The sequence below is a fragment of the Hakea prostrata genome, chromosome 7 (genome assembly GCF_041222555.1).
Source record: "Hakea prostrata isolate BN-2017 chromosome 7, UWA_Hpros_2, whole genome shotgun sequence".
Classification (NCBI taxonomy): Eukaryota; Viridiplantae; Streptophyta; class Magnoliopsida; order Proteales; family Proteaceae; genus Hakea; species Hakea prostrata.
Genome location: NC_142606.1, coordinates 62,429,315 through 62,450,238, shown reverse-complemented (window position 1 = coordinate 62,450,238; position 20,924 = coordinate 62,429,315). Strand labels below are relative to the sequence as shown.

Genomic DNA, 20,924 nt, shown 5'->3' with positions numbered 1-20,924 from the left:
ATTGCATGGTTGTTTCTTTGAACAAAATTTGAGGTCCAATAGAAACAGTTTCTGGTGGTGAGACTAATTTGGAAAATCATGCAAAGGTGGTAAAGCCGTCGGGGAGCACTTTGTGCTACCCCGATGGGGAGCTGATCCGGACTCTTCTCCAATAAGGCTATTACAAAATCTTCTTTCTGCATAAAGACTTTAAAAGTTCAATAGGACCATTTCCAATCTCTTAAGAAAAGTCTTGCTCCTTCTTTTGATCTTATAATCAGAGTGTTTAATATTGATAAGACTATATCTAATAGCAATTTTCTTCCTTTACTTGTATTGATAAAAACATATTATATATTTAAATGTACCAACAATTTTTTCTCTCTAATTATTCTGAGGGCTTTATTGTAATTATCTTCAACCATTTATAAAAATGTGTTAGACTGCTAACATATTGACATTTTCTTTAAAAAGTCTAAGTTGATATTTGAATTCTTCTATTTCATTTTCTAATTGTTCAATTTTGATTTTTCATAACAAAACATATGAAGTTTTTCTTTTATATCAGTTTAATTCTGTTTCTAATACTAGGATATAATCCTCTAAATTTCTTTTTCTTCTTTTTTATTTATTTTTTTATTTTAGGTTTTTCAAATGTCTCATTTTAAAATTTGGTTTAATCGGGAGAGAATATCTGCAATTTTATTTTCATTCCTATTTATATGTTCTATTTTTATTTTATATTCTCTATTATGGTAGTATGTTCTAAGTATTACCCATCTTCTTTGTTTTATCCTATTTTCATTTAAATTGTTATAAGCTTTTACTAAGGCTTCACAATCTATTCTAAGGGTAAATGGGTTATTTGTTAAGAATATTTCCATACTTTCTAATATTTTTATTACTGTTTCAACTTCATATTAAATACTTATTAGTCATTTTATGAAAAATATTTTTGAGCTATATCTATAAATTTGTTCAGAGGATTTTGGGGCATATCCATTTGATTTTATTTTCAATATTGCTCCTCATCCTTCTTCACTCCCATCTATTTCTAAAATCATATAGTCCTTTTTTGTTGGAAGTCTTAGTAAAGGTATATTTTTGAATAAGTATTTTATTTTTTGTATAAGTTTTTTCATATTGTTTGTTTCACCTATGTTCCCCTTTAGGAGAAGTTTTATAGTATAGAGGTCCTAAAATTTTTCCTAAGTCTTTTATGAAAGGTCTCGTCTAATTGGCTAAATCTAAGAATGACCTAATCAAGATTATTCCTTTTAATATATATGGGAATGCTAAAATTTTGGTGGCAATAAGTGGTTGAAGATTTAGTGTGCCTTCTCCTAATTCTATTCTTATAAATTTTATATATGTTTTCCCTATTTCCATTTTCTTTTTTGATATTACAATTTCATGTTTCATAAATTATAAAAATATAATTTAAGATGACTAATATGCTTTTGTGGAGTCTTACTATAAACCAATATATCATTAATATAGATAATAACAAATTCTTTGTGTATTAAAAATATATTATCCATTTTTTTAAAAAAAAATAGAAGGAGCATTTTTAAGTCCAAATGACATGACTAACAATTTATAATATCCTTTTCAAATTGTAAAAGCAGTCCATTTTATGGATTCTTTATGCATTTTTATTTGATGAAATCATGATTTACAATCAACTTTACTAAAAATCTTACAATCTTGAATATAACTAAGAAGATAATTTCTTGCATGAATTTTGTAAGCATTTTAATAGGTGTTATCATTTAATCTTTTATAATTTATTATCATTCTAGTTATGCATATTTATTTACTATGAAAGCGGCAGAAAAATGCCTAGAATTGAATTTTCTAATAAGTTCATTTTTCACTAATTATTTTATATGGAGTTTAAATTCTACATCATCTTTGGGAATATATTTTGCTTGTCTAGTATTCATTCTATGTTTTAGATTAATAATTTCTAATTTACATATTGGTTTATCTATTTTTCAATGTTTTAATGGATTTTCATTACTAATTGTTTCTACTTTTCTAAATCTCTTATTACTTGTTGAATATCATTATGTTTTTTTCTAATTTATTGAATAAGCTTCTTTCTGATACTAAATTTTCTAAGTTTATTAGTTTTATTTGACAAAAAAGTTTCAGAGTCATATTTTATTGTATTATAATCTATGTTTGTCTCTAAATATTGTATGGGTGGCAAATGACATTGGTTTCTAGTGTAAGCACAAGTTTGGGTTTGGTTTGGTGTTTGTTTTTATTGTATCTTAACGGGGGGGGGTGATGACTACCAAAGCAAGAAGGGGGAAAAGGTGCCAAATTAGTATGAACTCGGATGTGTGTTTAGGTCTGGGTTGGGTAAGAATCATGGTACAATGTTGGAAAAAGAGCTTGGCTTCTTTGGTAATAAGAGTATTTAATATGGTATTTGGTAGTGTGGGAGTATTGGGTATTAGGATAGAAGCAAGGGTATAATAAGGAGGTATTTGGTCAATTCCTTGATTAAAGGGTGGATCTGGGTTAAAATGTGGCTCTATATCATCTTTAGTAATTTAATCTGAAGAGAGAAGGTTTTTGGTGCAACTGTATCAATATGAGCTAGCTATAATGTATATTTCTTTGTTAGAATGTTTTAGTTTTAATTGAACATTTACTAAAAAATCATTTGTGCTTAAGTTTGGAGAGCATTGAAAATCCAAATTTGGGGATGCATGATTATGTTTGTATTCTAATTGGATAGGAAGTTGAGGTTGTAATCGAGTAATCACAGCATCCATCGTTGTATCTAGTTTTGTGGGAAGCTTTCAGACCCCCGGGTCGTTGGGGCGTTCACTTGAGTCTTGCTGTTGTTTCTCGATTTTGGTTTCTAGGTTATCTAACTTTTTATTAATTATAATATCTTCAAGTAATGTTTCTATTTTAAAAATGGTATTTGGTAGTGTGGGAGTATTGGGTATTAGGATAGAAGCAAGATGCCATGGTTCGAGTGCACAGGATCACAAAAAGTCGATGAGATCTATAGGAAAGAAATAGAAGAGATCGGGGCGGGAGTACGTGAGATGCCATGATTTCCGCATATCACAAAGAGAAATGAAAGATAGAAAAGAGAAAGGAAAGAAAAAGAAGAGATTCGCTGGCTCTAATGGTTTCCATTTCTGCAGAGAAAGAGAAAGGAAAGAAATAGAAGAGAAAGGAAAGAAATCGAGTCCGCCATGTTTCCGTTTCTGCAGAGAGCCATTAGCCATGTTTCCGTCTCCAGAGAAAGAGAAAGGAAAGAAATCGAAAGATTGCAGGTCGATAAGATATTTTAATATTTTTAAATGAGAGAGAGAGAGTATTTAATGCGAGATTTTCAAATTTTGAATTTTAAATTTATTTGATATTTTGAGAATTTATCGCGATATATCGACTTTTTGCCGATATATCGCGATATTTCGACGAGAAATCGTCGACTTTTAGAAAAAATCGTATCGCTGGGGGGTGTCGTGTCGCCCCCCAGCGACACTCGATTTATCGCCGTGTGTCGGCGAAATATCGCCGACACATGGTACCATGGATAGAAGTAGTAGGTATATCTAAATGTGATAAATGTTGTTGTTTTTATAAACAAAATTTACAAATTTTTGCAAAACAATGATAACATTGATATCTATATTTTAGTGATGAATAATATTTACAATCTTTACATGGTCTATTCATATTTCATTTATTTTGTTCCCATTTGTGATTTAAGCATTTTCTTTCAATATCTAAATTCAGGTAGTACATGGAATTGGTATAGTGGGGGATGAATTGATTGTTCTAATCATTATTCATGTTCTGATTCACTTTTAGAGAATTGTATGTTGTATATAATTTCTGAATCTGAGACCTCTTTTTCTAAAAGTGTCATTTTAGTATTTTGTACTAAATAGGATTATTTAGCATAAGTATTTGAAAGTTTTGGACAATTATTACTAAAATGTCGGGTCTCAGCATGTATAACATTTGAGTATTGTTTTATAAGTTCTTCGAGGATTAAATCTTTAAACATGCCTTTGAGAATCTTAAAATGACTTTCTACTTGTGGATTGTTTTAGGGTATAATTTTTCTTTTGGGTAACTCTTCGCTTAGAATGACTTATTTGTGTTATTCGGTTTATTTTGTTTTTGTTGAATCCTATGGAAAGGAATATTGTGTTTTGGCTATATTGTTGTTGTACATATATATTATCACAGAAACTATGTTCACATTTAGATTGTCTTTGGGCTTAACATTTGCAACACATATTTTTACAATATGTCATGATAAAATAAACATTTTTTCCTATACCATTATTATCTAGTGCAACTTTTAATTCTAGTGTCCATGAGTTATATTCATTTTCCCATACTACCTATATTTGTTCTCCTAGTACGCCGAGTAATTTTAAGAATCACTTATTTTCTATTTCTTTATTAAATGTATTTCCTGATTTCATAATAAAATATACATAATCATTTAGAAAAGGTTTTATAAATTTATAATTTGATTAACTCATTTGTTCTAATGCTTTTACGGCTTCTCTTTGTTCATCTAATGTTCCAAAATTTAAGTTTGTTCTTGTACATAATTGTCCTATAAGGTTTAGAAAATTATTTGGGTTATTGTTTATATTGAACATTTGTCTATAATGGTCTAGAAATACAACTTTAAATATTTTCCATAATACTTTTACTGATCCTCCTAGGTATGATTCTAGTTTAGTAAACATTTTCTCTCGTAAGTTATTTGGATCCCATCTAATAAAAAAGATGTAAGCTAACTATAGATTTTCAAGTATCTATAGCACTTTGTCATATAGTTGGGGATCATGTGCTGTAAGGTTTAATATTGGGATAATTACTATTGCCCCCTGGGGTTGGGGTTTTATTAAAAAAAAAACCTTTCCTGGTGAAAGAGACGGAAGCCCCCTTCAACGGGTAGTGGTTGTTAACAGAACAAAAGTAATGTTTTTTTTGCCGTTCATTAAAATTGTTAAGTTAAAAAATCGGACATACCCTCATTTAGAAACTGTATTGAATGTCAATTATGCCTTAAAATCTACATTTTAGGATAAATTGTGGCTTTGGGGGCCTTTGGTCAGGCTAGAAGGTTTTCTTTTTCAACTTTGAGTTACATGTGTATTTCCTAATATTTGAGGTCTATTTTAAGGGCGTTGGACTCGGTGGAATTCTTTTAGACGGATCGAGGAGATTCGTAGTTTCTTGTTGGTATTGATTTTGCAATGAGTTAAGTATTGAAATCAATTGTGAGGTTCTTTTGGGTTTTGAAAAAATTGATGCAACACATCGGTAAACTAACAGCTAACGGAAGGGGGCATTAGTAATTTTAGATGAAGTTAAAGGTTGGATTAGCAATTTTAAAAGTAGAGGGGAGTAGTATGAAATCTAGAAAATGGAGCTCCAGTAATGACACTTTGGCAAAGGGGGTGAAAGTAGACCGAAGAAAAAAAAGATTTTTTTTGGTTTTTGTGTTTCGCATCAAAACAAGTTGTTTGCAAATTTGGAAAGAAGCGGAGTTGACTTTGGGCTTTGGATTTGGTGAGTCGGCGAGGAGATTTCGTCTGTTGATGATTCTGTGAGTCCGATTGTCAACGGTGAGAGAGATGGAGCCACGTCACGTCGTATAGCGGTGATGAACTATATGGGACACCCCAGGTTAGGGGTGTGCGCCTTGCTGGTTTAGTGATGGCGGTAACAAAAGCATTCCTGGAGCGTATGTGGGTCATGCGTGTATAGCGGCGATGAGCTGTACGGGACACCCCAGGTGGGGGGTGTGCGCCATGCTGGTTTAGTGATGGCGGTAACAAAAGCATCACTGGAGGGGATGTGGGTCATGCATGTATAGCGGCGATGAGCTGTACGGGACACCCCAGGTGGGGGGTGTGCGCCATGTTGGTTTAGTGATGGCGGTAACAAAAGCATCACTGGAGGGGATGTGGGTCATGCATGTATAGCGGCGATGAGCTGTACGGGACACCCTAGGTGGGGTGTGTGCGCCATGTTGGTTTAGTGATGGCGGTAACAAAAGCATCACTGGAGGGGATGTGGGTCATGCATGTATAGCGGCGATGAGCTGTACGGGACACCCTAGGTGGGGTGTGTGTGCCATGCTAGTTTAGTGATGGCGGTAACAAAAGCATCCCTGGAGGGGATGTGGGCCATGAGGTAAGGTGTGGTGGATACACAGAGACGGGTGATTGCAGAGAGATATCATCAACGTTTTTCTTCAAGGTGGTTTGTAGAATTCAAGCCAAGTAAAGATTGTTGGGTTTGGGTGTCTTGTATTCTGTGGGTCCATGTAATTATGGTTTTGGTTGTATTTGTAATCAAGATTTAAAGTATCTCACGATACCATACGATACAAGCCGATACGTATCCATATTTGATCCAACCGATACAATACATCTCAATACGTCTCTCCATTGAATTACACTAAAATTCATTAGTCAGAGCGATACAATACTCAATACAGAACGACACGTCTCTTAAAATCACCTGACCGATACGATACTCGATACCTATACTTTAAACCTTGTTTGTAATTGAAATAGGATTTGGGTCAATTACTAATACTAGGTAAAATTGTAATTACATTAGGATTAGGGTTTTAGATTTCCTTATAAATAGTCTTTGTGGGATAACCTATAGGTATCAATCTCTATAAGAGATTGGGCAATCAATCCCTATAGGGGATTGGGGAACCCATCTTGAGGATAAGGATTGGGGGCAAGCAAAGGGTAGCACTTTGTGGGTGTGAGAGTGGTGTGGGGTTTTTTTGAAATAGTGGAACTCCTTTTCTCTTTGGTGGACGTAGGCATGGTTTTGCTGAACCACGTTAAATCCCTCTTGTGTGCTTTGCTTGTGGTCTTCTCTGTTCGTGGTTGTGCATCCATTATCCCTAACATATTACACATAAATTCTACCAAAAGAAATAGATGGAAAATATCTTTGGATTTTGATGTGGATCAATTATACTTTTGGATCCGACTAAGCCTCCTCTCGTATCCGAGACGATGAGTCCTGCAAGAAAGGTTAGATGCGGGCCGGCTTGTGTGCCGGGCAGCCGCCTCCGATGGCAAAGTCAGATAATGAACAGAGTGAGGTCTCGTGCAAAAGCCACACAAGATTATACTTAGAGTGTATTGGATTCTTACCAGAGGGGTATGTCTCTGCTTTTATATTGTAAGTGTTACCTTTTATGTATTTGGTAAGTTAGCCCGACAAGGGCTATTGTTTCTCCTAGGCAGTGGTGGAGCCACGTTGGGACCGGAGGGGGCCATGGCCCCCCCTCCGGATTTTTTGAAATTGTAAATATCCTTGTTTCTCTTCTTATTTCTCTATCTTTAATGTGAAATACCACTATTTGGCCCCCTCCAAAAATTAAAAATTAAAATTTAAGATAAAGAGGATGGGTACAAATGTCATTCATAATATTTATCTAATGGTTATCATTAAATCCCTAATTTTAAGGAATAAAATGTTAAATTCTAATAAAAAACTAACTCACGATCCATGAATTTCTCCCTATATATTCTCTCCTATTTTCATTTCTATTTATTCTCTCATGAATCTCCTCTTTTATTCCTATTTTTTCTCTTTTTTTTTCTCACACGTCTTACAAAATATTGAAGTAGTTAGCAAATTTTGGAATTTTCTTAAATCTTCTCCACATCAGGATATTCACCCTCTCTTTCTCAAATTATTCCTTTCTCTCTCTCTCACACTCACGAATTTTCTATTAATTCACCTAATTTTTAATGTAGACTCCACTTTAAAATATAATAATATATTCTGAGATGAGACCTACAGTGGGTCCCACATTGGCCCACATACATTCGGCCCCCCCAATGTTCAATCCTGGCTCCGCCCCTGCTCCTAGGATTATGCTTCCTTGTCGTTGGTCCCATTCAATCAGCTGCTGAGTTGACCTTCTATATCAAGGATGATTGCTATATATGTGGCGTATATTACGCTTTTGGTCATGGATGATCGGCATCTTTCCCGATTAACTAGCATGTGGAGCCCCATCCGAGCCAGACCCGGTCGGGTAGAAATCTTCCGTATCAGATGCCACAAAAATATGCACTCCTAATATTGTATATTTGCCTAGCTGTAAATGGATGGAACAATATCTTTGGATGGTGGAGGTCATGCAGTAAACAAATTGAACAATTCTATTATTATTATTATTTTGGTGAACAATTCTATTATTCAACCATCCATTTTATCTGTCCCTGTTGTGCAAATGGTTCAGAAAGCTGGATTATAAATTTTTAAATGAATCTATATCCTACAACTGAAGCCATTCAAATGATCTAGATAAAATAGTGTGCATTCATTCACCACCTAGTGGGGGGCATACTAGCTCAAAAAACCTACAAAGTATATAGATTTCAGATGCTGTGTATGTTTCTGGTTGTTTAATATAACTTTCTTCCTCTAAGCACCATTAAAAGACATTGTATTTACACCAAAATGTATTACCATGTTGTAAACTCATGTGACAAACATAACTAACCTTAAAGAATAGATTCTAATTACCAAAGCAAGCATGTCAAAATGACAACCAACCTAGCTTTAAACTTATGAAATATGAAAAGGATTCATCCAGTTTAAATCTCTACTAAAATATGGCACCTTGAGGTAGCTCGACCATTTCTTGATTGAATCTAGTTCACTTTTATAAACAATCTGAACACAATCTAACGGTTAGCAAAGATGACAACTGAGCAACCAATTGGAATTTCTTAAGAGAAAACAAAAAGATGCTTGAAATATTAGGTGAGGGGAGAGCTACCCCCTTCTCCATCACCTCTTCCTCTTTTCCATCTCACAAAGATTTGCAGGATCCAAACTCCGTTCTTGCCAACTTATGCATGCCTCGACTACTCGTCAGGGTAGCTTTTTATATACTATATATGTCACATAATTTAAATTTAGGACAGAGATTTGTTTTTTGTCTTAGGGAAATTCAAACTCTTGACCTGAGACGTTAATTTTAGTCAATTAAGTTGACCGCTTTTGAGGTTTTTGAGTTCGATTTTTAACATGTCACAATGAGATAGGAGAGGCAAACATGCTTAGATTGATGGATATCCATCCAAGTGGCAAATATATTTCATTTAAGAAAACCTAATTTTATATATTCTATTGATTTTCTTTGATATTCCACCTGAAATCATTTGGAATTGGTCATTGAAGTGTTGAATTACTACTCAAAAATGATATAAATCGTGAATGTCTATAAATATTGTCTTTTAACCGATTTCCTCTATAACCAAACAGAGCAAAAGGAAAACTCGGTCGACAAAAATGGTTTTCAGAATTGAAAAGAAACTGTACCCGAAAGAAGAAAAAAAAAAGGAGGAAATTTAAAGGGCTTTATTGGTATCTAAAGGGCTTTAAATTGGGCTTTAGATTGGGCTTGGACCAGCTTAAATGCACCCATGTTTCAAATGCCCCGGTTTCAGCGGCTAACGTGCAACCACGTATACATCACTTTCAGCCTTTCTGGATTTCAATTTTGCTGATTTCATTTCGCAAGCTCCGAAAAATGGAGTCTTTGATTGATAATAAATCTAGGGTTTCGGTTTTGGATGACGCACACTTGTTAGTATGCCTCAAAGCACTCTTATGTTTGTCATTGGTTTCACTTGTGTGCTCTTAATGCAATTCGTTAAATAACTCTCCAAAATTAGAAACATCTCCCTCATGTTCTAATCATCCAAGTTTTTTTTTTTTGCTGCAACCATTGGATATCTGGTTTGCAGGTCAGCAGATCAATTTTTTTATGACGAGTGTTCCCAATTGATCAAAGTGTTTGTGGATATGCTTTGCAAATCGGAGAGGCACAGTAGGTTAAGGGAGGATGCTGGTATATTTCATTTCTCTTATACCTGATGCATAATCAAGATTTGCAGCTGTTCACCAAAATCACCTTAACATGCTGTATATGCTATCAGGGTCATGCAATTTTAACTATGTTTAGACGTTTGATATGGTCGCATTAACTCCTTAACGTATCTTCTGGCTTGATCAACCTTAGTTTTGTTGCTCTGGAATCATCAAAATTCAACAAGATTTGTTACTGGTTGCCCTACTTAGACTCTGGTAAGTGTCTATTCGGAAGGATTCAGTAGCATATGCTTCAATTAGTAATTAATTTAACTCAGTGAATGTTGAAACAGTCTGATGCCATCATCCATTCTTGGTTATGGTTATTACAAAAGATTTGGAAACCATGTTCGTCCAGTTATCTGAGCTATAGATGCGTTCTCTTTATCTTGTTACATACTTTGACAGTTGACTTGGTGTTGACTGTTGAGTTGTGGGATGTGTTGTTCAATATAGAAGTTTGATACTCCAACCCTGGCTAAGAATCTGGAAATATAGGGGGAAGGTGAAGTAAATTCTTGCCCAATAGCGAACAAGCATTTTTATCCAGTTTGATACCTTTTCTCTACTGTTATGAAGCAGGGCATAATGATGGGTTTCCTTGATGCTGGCTTGCTTCTCACTGGTAAAGACTGTCAAGAAAGTTCATGTTAAAATGCACCTCAAGGCTGGACAATGAGCAAACACATCATGTAGGAGCACATTCTGCTGCTGGTGCGAGGTTTCGTGCTTGGAATTTGATCTGCTGGTTTAATGTTTGACTGAAATATGAAGACCATGGACTTCAAACAGAAAAGTGCACTAGTACTAATATGGTAGGCTGCAAGAAAAAGCTCAAGAAGCCTAAATTCCATGACAACCAGAATGATTTTCAAGCCTCCAAGAAGTATAATGACTGGGCAATCAGTTCTGACTCACAGAATTCCATGATCACCATGCAAGGTATTAGAGTAGGACTGTTCAATAGTTGTACATCCACTGGTGCAAAAGTGTCACATATATTTAACCCCTAGAATATATATTTCATACAGATTAATACCTTTGGGCAGCTTGATTGGTAGTTTCTGATACGTTAGATGAAGGCTGCTGGTCCTGTATGCTGCAAATGGTGAAACCCTTTGGTCAGTGGAAACTGTAACTACTGAGTTTAACAATATAGATAAGATATTTAATTGCATTATGGTGATCAAGCCTCAATTAGGTTGTCTGAAGAAAGTGGTAAATGGAAGGAGGCTGTAGCAGGAGTTTCTCTTGCTTTTGTTATGTACTTGTTTAATGTTGGTGATGATATATCAATATCTGCATTTGAGGTTGAAGAGAGCTGTCTCTTGTTTTTCCTGCAAGCTGAATAGTCAATGGCATCGGGTGCTTGGTTAAGTGTATCAGGAGCTACTCCCAACATAGAATTGATGAAAATTAGGGGAAGGTTCTAAGCTACTCCAATAGAATTGATGAAAAGCATGTTAGAAGCATCAAGTTCCAGGAAAACTCACTGCTGAAATTGAATTAGATAATGTTTTTGTGTTTTAAGTTATAAAATATCTTCATTTTCAGATCTATTCTAAAGGTAAGATTGTAAACATTGGTCAAAATGTTGCAACAAGAACATTTATCTTCCAATGTTTTTCTAGCTACAGTGGTTGCACAGCAAAGGGCTTTTGAATCTCTGGAGTTGCAGTCTTTCTGAATATATCGTTCTCAGGGTAGCATGGTAACTCTACTCGTTGTCTTGTTTATTATTCCATTGTCGAATGGCTGTATGTTTCTGGTCATAACTCAAAATGGTTGTTGTTTATAAAAATGAATCTGGTTATATAGATATTGTAGAGCAACAGCAAAGGGTTACTCTTACCTGACAATCCTTCTCTGAAGATTAAATGGGATTCACCTGCTCACATAATCATTCTTGGAGTCGGTGTTAATCAGGCCATTGTGATGCTAATGACTAGGATTTCTTTAAGTTAAACATTGATGATGAATTTTGAGTTTGAATAGTCTACAGTCTATTCAAAATCAATTCTTGAAACTAATTTGATGAAATTTTTGCATTATAATAAATTTGCAGGATGTTGTCTTATTGGAGATGCAAAATACAAGAACAACCTCTCAGCTTGTAGAACTTGAAGACAGACTTTATTGATATTACAATGCTTAAAGGCTTTGAAAACACTAGATATTTTATACAAATATAAAGTAAAAGGAAAAGAAAAAAAAAAAAATTCCCCATCACAATCCTACAACTCGCCCCTATTTCAATCCATGGACTGGAACTTTTTGCAGGCTGCTTGACAAACAGCATCCACCTTATGTACATGATGTTATGTACATGATGTTTCTTCCAGCTCATCTTCACAATCTATACGGGCTCTGGCAAAATGGTGTGTTGAATGTCAACTTCACCCTGTCTCAAAACCAAAGCCAATGGCCTTGACAACCAGATACATGTACACTTGAATTACCAAGAAAACCTGAAAAACTTATTAAGATTTTGTGCCAAAGAAGATTAATTTTTTTTTTTTATCTTTATTTGATGTATTGTGCTTGTTGACAGCCATCAGCTGCAGACTGCCTCCACTGAGAGCTTCTTCCTAGTGTTTGGGCAGGGATCCCCTCCAAACACCTCTGGAGCAATTGTCACTGAGCACATTTGCTGCCCAATGCACCTCTGCAAAAGAGCCTTATCATAAGAGAGAGAGAGAGAGAGAGAGAGAGAGAGAGAGAGAGAGAGAGAGAGAGAGAGAGTCGAAGCTCAATGAAATAAGCAACAGTTCCTCATTAAAGAAAGGGAGTTGGGTGGGGTGGGGGGAAGGTGAGGAGGCTTTTGTGTCTGTCTCTTCTCCCTCCCCCCTTGAAATGTCTCCTGCCCCTGCTGTACCATGCTCCATCCATGCCCCCGTTGATGCACAGGAGGTATGCCTATCGCTCCCCCCCACCCAAAAAAAAAAGAAGGAATAGAAAAGAAAAACGATAGTTGAGTATAGGTTAGATAAATTTTTCATCAGTTATTTGATAAATTTATCAGCACTAAGGTTTAGCACTAGATATAGTAATAGCCGGGTGCAAAAACCTGCCCGAATTTGGCAACTCACATATCCAAATCCACCCCCCACACCCATGGAAAAAGAAAAGAACTTGGGCCATTTCTGAGATCTCTAATATATAATATTTCTGTTTTTTCAGAAGCCACAAGGTTTCCTGCTTGCTAATTTTTCTATTTAGTTTAGAGGTCAAACTGGATAATATATTTCTTTCTACTGTCTGCATTGTCAGAATTTTTAGTTTTTTATTTTCTTCTTTCTTCTTTCTTCTTTCTTTCTTTCTTTCTTTCTTTCTTTCTTTTCTTCTTTTTTTTCTTTTTTTTTTTGTTTTTGTTGGGGGGGGGGGTTGGGGAGAGGGAAGGAATTAGGGAGGAGAGAGAGATGCAATTAAAACTCTCATCTCTGGAGGTAGTACACTAACCGAGGAACTTAAGCCCAGAGTTCAAGTAATTCTCTAATTCATAGTCGGCCTTCAAACGGCTTCACTTGGCCGTTCAGCTAGTGGACATGCAACAATTCTGACTACAAGTGCACTGACTGGAACGGATACTCCACAAAATTTGGACTAATACTTGTAATAGGTGGTCACAGAAAAGTGACAGAAGGCATTGGAAGTTCACACCTCAAATTAGTATCTTGGACCTCTGGCTTCCCCTGAAAATCGCTTTCTATTGGAAACCAAGTGGACTACAAACTGCTGACAACATTGCTATGGTGTTGTTATGGGCTATCTATTACTCCAGCATTCAGTCTCACTTTGTTTGGTTTCCTGATGGCTTTTACCATGTATTGGCCACTTTCCGCTAAGTTTGGGTTTTATGTTTTACATTGTCATCCTAAAGAAAATTTCTTTGCAAGAAAATAAGAAAAATGAGATAGCAACACAGAAATGAGCCTACCTTTTCAAAAACATCATATGACTTGTGAGCATGACAACTGCCTTCCTGGAAACTTCCACATATCCCTTGTGGAGTCCCAAAGCTAGCAAACTTTATTGATGAGATCTTCTGTCCTGGTGCACACCTAAGATGTGCCTTGGGCCTGATGGGTCCTTGTACTTTACCAGAGGCTAGCATATGAAAACTTGTATGCGTCGGGTGCCCTTCAAAAATATCAGCACAGACACTTTCTACTGTTCTACTGACCAGAGAAATACCAGATGGATTTCCACCCCATTCTTCAAATAGAACCAATAGGTTCCCAGTAGGGTTTAGCCATGAACGTGGAACATGATACCTGATGTCAGCAGCAGTGATCAGTTCTTAGTGAGTGATCTAACCTCATGATCAGTGATTAAAATTAAGTAAACTTGTCTCACCATCTTTGGGAGGCCTCTCCACAGTTACTCTGGCAATTTTTCACATTATAATATCCTGCATAATTACAGCCACCACAGGTACCAGATGCTTTATATGCTGGCCAGTAGCGTCCAATGCTCTGTCCATTTATCCAGATTTGACCTTTTCCCATGGTGTTCATATCTAAAGCCAATGGCTCATTCCCAGCTGGTGCATTGAAAATAGTCTGGAAATATAATCACAAAGGTATATTTTAGCAGAAGGTATACTTTTTACACAGATTCATAACAACGTAAAAAAATTTCACAAAAGTAACATGAAGGCCTCATAAGTCATAACAGAGATTTGTTACTGAAAAATTTCATAACTGAGATTGTGTTCATACCTTGTACCATGTCAGAGGCTGCTTTTGAGCAACTTGTGATCCTTGCACCCACTCAACAGAAGAACTACCACTGACTGTGTGGAGTCTTAGATCTTCTCCTTTTAGGCCAATCTGCCAAGCACATCAAAAGAAATCATTCCCTTTTCCAATTCTAAGCAAGGATACTAGAAATAAAAAGAATTGATATTTAACAACAAACCTTGTAAGACCATTTCTGCCATGTCAGGTCTCTTGTCCCCTCATTGAGACCTTTCAGTGTAACTGGACCGAGCACCCCAGCATTCCAAGTCTCAAAATGGATTCCAACATTCTAATTTTCAATCAGAGAAAGTTGAAAAAGTTTAATGCAGTCAGAGTTTTCCCACAATCAGAATGCTCAGAGCACATAAGGGCAGCAGAACAGGGACAAAGAACAAACCGGGAGGCCGACAGATAAACTTAGCAAAGAGATCTTGTTGATGCCAGCTCTCAGCTTCACACTCTCACTGAATGTCAGTTTTGGATTCTCCAAACTACCATAGGCAGTTCCTGCAAGAAAACAGGCAAAACTGTTCATCAGAAATGCAGGGGATACGATAGGACTATAGTCCAGAAATTATTGTCTTGTAAAGGGTTCCATGTTCTTTGTAGAACTTCGGAACAGTGTGCCCACCTGATAGCTCACTATTAATGAAAACATGCAAAGCATGGCCTGCTGACATCACCGTGAGGACAGGATAGTTTCCATTCTGCAGAAACCCTTCATTGGGATCTATCTTAACACTGGATACAGAAAGGAAATGAAGAGAAGATAAGAGACAAGAAGCAAATTTTGATGGAGGAAAATAAAAAAGGATTTGAGGGAAGAGGGGAAAGAAACCAGAAGAAGGTCAGTTAATAATGGGTTATAACAACTCACTCTGTCATGTACCACAAATAGTCTGTGGTATCTCTAGTAGTATATATCTGCTCCTGCAACCCAGTGACTGTAAAAGAACTGTCAGAATCAGTGGCTGTCTCTTCATTGTATGATTGCCAAGAGAATCCCAAACTTGTTAATTGAGTCATCTTCATCTGTGCAAATTGGGCCCCAACCTGTACAGAGATAACATCTATCATCATTAATCTTATTTCCCGCAACCTTTCAAGACATCAGCATCTTCTGAACTTTCAAGGTTCTTAACCCTGTTGAATGGAATTTTTTTGTCATCAATAGATGATGAAGTGAGCAACATATTTGCTGAATTTTTGCTTCAAATGAACCACCGTGTAGGTCAGAACATGATATGTTTCAAATCTAGGCATTCTGGAAACTCTGCTTAATAATAAGATACCAATATCTTTTGAAGCACTACAATGATGTAGTGCTACATTGGCTAGATTTAACATATAAATCACATTCTTCTCAGAAATTAAAGTAATTAACCCATGTCCAGCAACCCATAAATCTATAGCATGGTAAATTGGGTAAGCATCAGCACCTGTTAAACATGTAGGAGAAAAAGATCAAAAGAAGCTAAACTGAGCGTAGAGCCTTTTTCTTACCCTTGCAGTGTTGAAAACAGTATTCTTGCAATCAGGAAGAATGCTTATTGACCAAGGAGGCAGGTTGTAGTGCCTATTCCCAAAAGAAACTGTGGCCTGAGAATTTGAGTCATAGTTTGCAAGGAATGCAGCACAAGCTCCAGAACCTGACTTGAAGACATGAGCCTGGATGAAAAATAAAATCTGGAGTCATTGCCAATACTAGAACTAAAATTGATTATCAAGTTCCACAGTGCTGAACTGAAGTAACCTCTTGATTGGTCCCAAGCTTTTCCACAGTTGGATTGGCAGAAACCAAGGCCTGTTCACAGAGCTTGATGGCTTTGTGCAGATTTCTCAAATGACCCCATTTAGGTTCCCTTAGTAGTCCTATGGACATAATGAAGAATTTTATTACTTAAAATTGGACATGATAAAATGCATATTAGTATAAATAACAGATTTTAAATGGAAAATTCTTTTTCACAAAGCAGGGATTTAAAGTTTTAACAATCAAAGGTTCTTATTCCTAATTTCAGCAAACACAAGAAGTCACAGAAAATTAAGTGGAAATACATAGTTCTATACGAAACAGAGATCAGATATACCGGCTAAAACTGTCATAGTTCTACACGTATACCAATAGTGGAAGGGACGACCCACCATCCAATTAGCACTTTTTTCTTATACAGAAGAACAAAGATCATAACATTATATGGTTGTAGGGGCATTCTGTGGTTGATATCTTGACAGAATTAAGGAATACATCAGTCTAACAGGCTAAATGCTGCAGGCATACCATATTCATCAATTGGAGCATCATAATCATAGCTAGTAGCGATGAAGGGACCACCGGCCGTCCTTCCGAAGTTTGTTCCTCCATGGTACTAGAGCAGGGAGAAGAGAATAAAGAGAACTTCAGTTTTCAATTAATTCTAGGGTAGCTAAGTATCAGGAAGAAATGGCTTGGAAGTGTACCATGTAATAATTAACGAATGATCCGCCTTTCTGTATAAACTTGGCAACTGAATATGCCACATCTTCTGCTGGTCTGTGAGGAACTGGACCTCCAAACTCGGTATACCTGGACATGCAACAGATGATGGACAATTCAGCTCCTAATACTGACTTCGAGTACATGGGAGGTATCAGTAGACAACTTACCAGCCAGTCCAATTTTCTGTCCATATCTTGGGTTTGTAAGCTTTGTTAGGAGAAAACCAGTCACAGTAGAAATCATTGCAGGTGTTTATCTGTTACAGGATCAACAACTAAAGATAAATAATGGGAGTTTACAGAGAAGAGGATAAGAGGAAATACAGATATCTTGAAGTACAGAGCACTCAATACAAGAACAGAATAACAGATTTCAAAACCAAAATTTTCAATGATTGGTAAGAAATAGGCCCCTGAACATTTTGTAATAGAAAAGTACAACATTTCTTTTTGGATGTTTCATGTCATTTTTATAGTCTCAGTGCTTGTGATTTACCATTTCTTAGTATGCGAAAAACCACTACAGATAGCTACACAAACAAAACAGATAGATACTGTAGAAGCACTTACTATGGGATCAGGGGCATCATCTTCCTTGCACATGACCCAGGGGACTCCAGTGCCGAGGTTCACAGCCATTTTTGCTGCCCATTGAGCATATGCCTTAGAAGGATTTCCAAGTTCATACTCTACAGGTCCATATTCGTTCTCTATCTGCAGAAGCATTCCGAAAGAGAGGGCACCTCTCATCTATCATATTCAACAAGGGACAATGGAAAAGATTACAAGGATGAGATCTTAATATTACCTGAGACAGAATTATCGGGCCACCCTGAGATTGAAACAAACGTTCTGCTTTCATTATATCCACAATCTTCGTTGTGAACCTTTGCATTTCCGCCTGCATCAATATCATAGAAAATGGCTTTGAGAATTAATCAATGTAACAGTTAAGAAAAGGAGAGACAGAAGGAAATTACAGTATCCAACCTTGAAAGGCCCATTGTCTGCTCTGAAACTCATTCCTGGTATGTATTTCAGCCAAACTGGGAAGCCCCTGAATCCATAAGTACAGATTGGCATAACAATTCAGTACAAGCACAACTCAGAAAATGGGAACAGAAAGAGTTTTCTTATTTTCTTTGCTCTTTTTTTCTAGGCATCTGAACATGTTTTTCATTACCCAAAGTTCCATTCTGCACATATATAGGGACCAATCCGGAGATGAACATAAAGGCCAGCTGCTTTCACGAGCTTGATAAACCCAACCAGATCATACCTATCCTGGAAGTAATACTACAAAAACAAGGTTTGGAGAAAATGAATACTAAATCCATCATCAAAATAAAGAACACTACGAATAGAAAAAGATGCAGATTTCCATTACATTGCCCCGAGTAGGTTCGTGTCCATTCCAAAAAACATAGGTTTGAATAACATCCAAACCTCCATCTTTGGCCTTCTGAATAAGGTCTGGCCACATCTGCAATCAACCCAATTGTTGGGGAAAATGTTGCAGAGCAAACCCAGAGAATCAGTAAAGTGATAAGTAAGAAATGAAGTAGAAAATCAGAAAAACACAGGAAGAACATTGTATGAATACCTCAGGAGTACTTCGTGGGTAGTGAATAGAACCCGAAATGAGAATCCTTCGTTGCCCATTGATGATAACAGCTTTGCCATCGTAAGTCACAGAAGCTGTAACAGAAGAGAACCACGAAACCAAGAGCAGAAACAAGAATGCATTGAATCCCAATGCGTTCCACATGGGAAGTTTGAAACTCATGACCTCTAGCTTCTCAAGGCGGCGTTTTTCTTCCTTTTCACTTTCTTCTAATTCCCCACTTCTTTTCTTTTCTATTTTTTGATGTTCCCAAGGCACCTGAGCAGTGAGCGAATGAAAAAACAGGTAATGGGTTTCTACGTTTGTCTCTATTCTCTTTTCTTTGACACTTTCTTCCTCAAAGCTGCAGAGAAAGATCAAGCAGAAGCTAAAGCTGGCTTGGATTGCAAAAATGTGGAGGCTTTGCACCTGCTTTTATATTGGCAGAAATGAAGGATGAGGGACCCAAAAGTTAGAATGGATTTGGGTAGAGAAGCCTTACATGTGGCATGTGTACACAAGTTTGAATTAAATTAAAAAACTGTAAATGGAAAGTTGTAGAGCCTAATCTTGTATAACCCATTAAACTTTTGTCAAAAATGGTGGCTTCAAGTGAAAAATTTTCTTCTACAAGAGTATGAAAATAGCTCATGTACCTGTTATCAAAATTTATTTTTCCATTTATAAAAAGCTCCCCCAAAGAAAAAATTTATTTTCTTAACCTCTATGGCTCTTTCTACTTTATTGATCCAGGTAGAATGTTTGTTATGGTAAATGGGTTTTATGTGTAATCAACATTTAAATATTTGCTTAATCATTTCCTGTTTATGTATTGTCACGGGTCTCTATCTGTTTATCACCTTTTACATGTTCATGTCACTTTCATATCTTATTCAACAAGAGAATGAATAAATAATTTGTTATGAACCCATTAAAATTCTGATAGTAACTTGCAAAAACAGAGGACCACTTGTTCTTTTCTGTGAAATTAATTGAGTGCAATCTCTGGTGAACTCTTTTTATTTAGAATCATTTTCTCTCCTTTTTTGAGGAAAACATTGAATAGTGATGAGGTCCTTCAGTCCATTGAGAACTCATCAGCCTTATGATTTTGCTTTAAAAGCTTAAATGTGCTGCTGTGCCACATAGTGTTTGAAAACAAAAGATTGAACTAAGGTGATCCTCATTAGAACATTTCTAATGGGAAAGCTTAGATTATGCATCAAACATGAAATACAATTGAATGCATGAATGAATTAATTATCTAACCAAGTTCTTCAATCATATTATAAAGAAAAGGAAAGTTTCTAATAACATAATTTAAAATACTTAATCTCTCTACATGGATGGTGTGATACCATAAAGGCATATATTTTAGGTAGGTAGTCTAAGTCTTGGACTAACTAACTAATCCATTTTTATTTAATATGTTAGCTTCCCTTTAAATAAAGTTTGAAACACCTAAGAGTGGAATCAATGCAGAAGTAGGTCTTCTTGTACATAACAACTCTATAATGGGTCAGGAATATATCAACTTAACAAATCCAATTAATGCTTATTTAATGTTGAAATTAATAGTGGGTGAAACAAAAAACATTTATGTATCCCCTTTCAAGTCTTACTATAGTGAGAGTTTCCTACATGTTGTGCAATTTTTGTGGTGTAATGTGAAAGTTAGTTTGGCAAAATCAAAAAAGAAAGTAAAAGAGGTTTACTTCAAGGAGGAGAAAGAGAAGAAAAAGGAAAACTAGATGTGCAATTATTGATTTCTATTTTTATTTGAGATAGTACATTTAATTAAAAGAGTTAAAAGGTCAAGTTAAGCTTGCATGAATTAATTTTATTTATTTAATTTATTTCCCTAATCCAATATGCTTGATGAACATCACCTAACTTTCCTGAATCTTTAAGCTTTTCTATACTTATCCATGAAATTGATTAATCAATCATGCATAATATGATCATTTAAATTAATATATAAGGCTTAATAATGGATAAACATATGTGAGTCTAATCACACCATAATTGGATTTGTGTCACCTGCCTAAATGAAAAGAAAATCTAAGAATTAAAGTGCCTATATCTCTATGTAATAATGCAATTCATGAGCAATTAATTAAATTTAAAATATTCACAAAATTGTGATTAAGAGCAAATTCATTAAACTTCATTGATTCCTTTCTTCCTCTCCT

General features: G+C 35.8%; 1 protein-coding gene across 2 annotated transcripts; it reads right to left on the bottom strand.

The window, feature by feature from the left end:
* Positions 1–10,431: 10,431 nt before the first annotated feature.
* LOC149011620 (beta-galactosidase-like) lies at positions 10,432–19,151 on the bottom strand. Of its 2 annotated transcripts, none has more exons than XM_089160557.1 (19): positions 18,733–19,151; positions 18,517–18,612; positions 18,313–18,425; positions 18,120–18,186; positions 17,938–18,030; positions 17,700–17,843; positions 17,298–17,386; positions 17,112–17,217; positions 16,933–17,020; positions 16,405–16,523; positions 16,155–16,319; positions 15,529–15,704; positions 15,283–15,392; positions 15,049–15,158; positions 14,830–14,940; positions 14,631–14,741; positions 14,266–14,471; positions 13,847–14,183; positions 10,432–11,008 (listed from the first exon to the last, which is right to left on the bottom strand). In XM_089160557.1, the coding sequence occupies exons 1-19, from the start codon at positions 18,913–18,915 to the stop codon at positions 10,982–10,984; spliced, it is 2,451 nt and encodes an 816-aa protein (XP_089016683.1). In that variant the 5' UTR covers positions 18,916–19,151; the 3' UTR covers positions 10,432–10,981. The 2 variants fall into 2 exon arrangements, with proteins under 2 accessions (XP_089016683.1, XP_089016682.1); XM_089160556.1 differs by lacking the exon at positions 10,432–11,008 and adding an exon at positions 12,016–12,574.
* Between the last annotated feature and the right edge of the window lie 1,773 nt (positions 19,152–20,924).

What these genes read in the sequence shown, in the direction of transcription:
- LOC149011620 (XM_089160556.1), bottom strand. Translation starts at nt 18,915, where the DNA reads ATGAGTTTCAAACTTCCCATGTGGAACGCATTGGGATTCAATGCATTC. An exon ending in ATGATGCCCCTGATCCCATA is followed by an intron (nt 17,387 to 17,699) that starts GTAAGTGCTTCT and finishes ATCCTGTAACAG; the next exon opens with ATAAACACCTGCAATGATTT. An exon ending in AGCTTGGGACCAATCAAGAG is followed by an intron (nt 16,320 to 16,404) that starts GTTACTTCAGTT and finishes TTTTTCATCCAG; the next exon opens with GCTCATGTCTTCAAGTCAGG.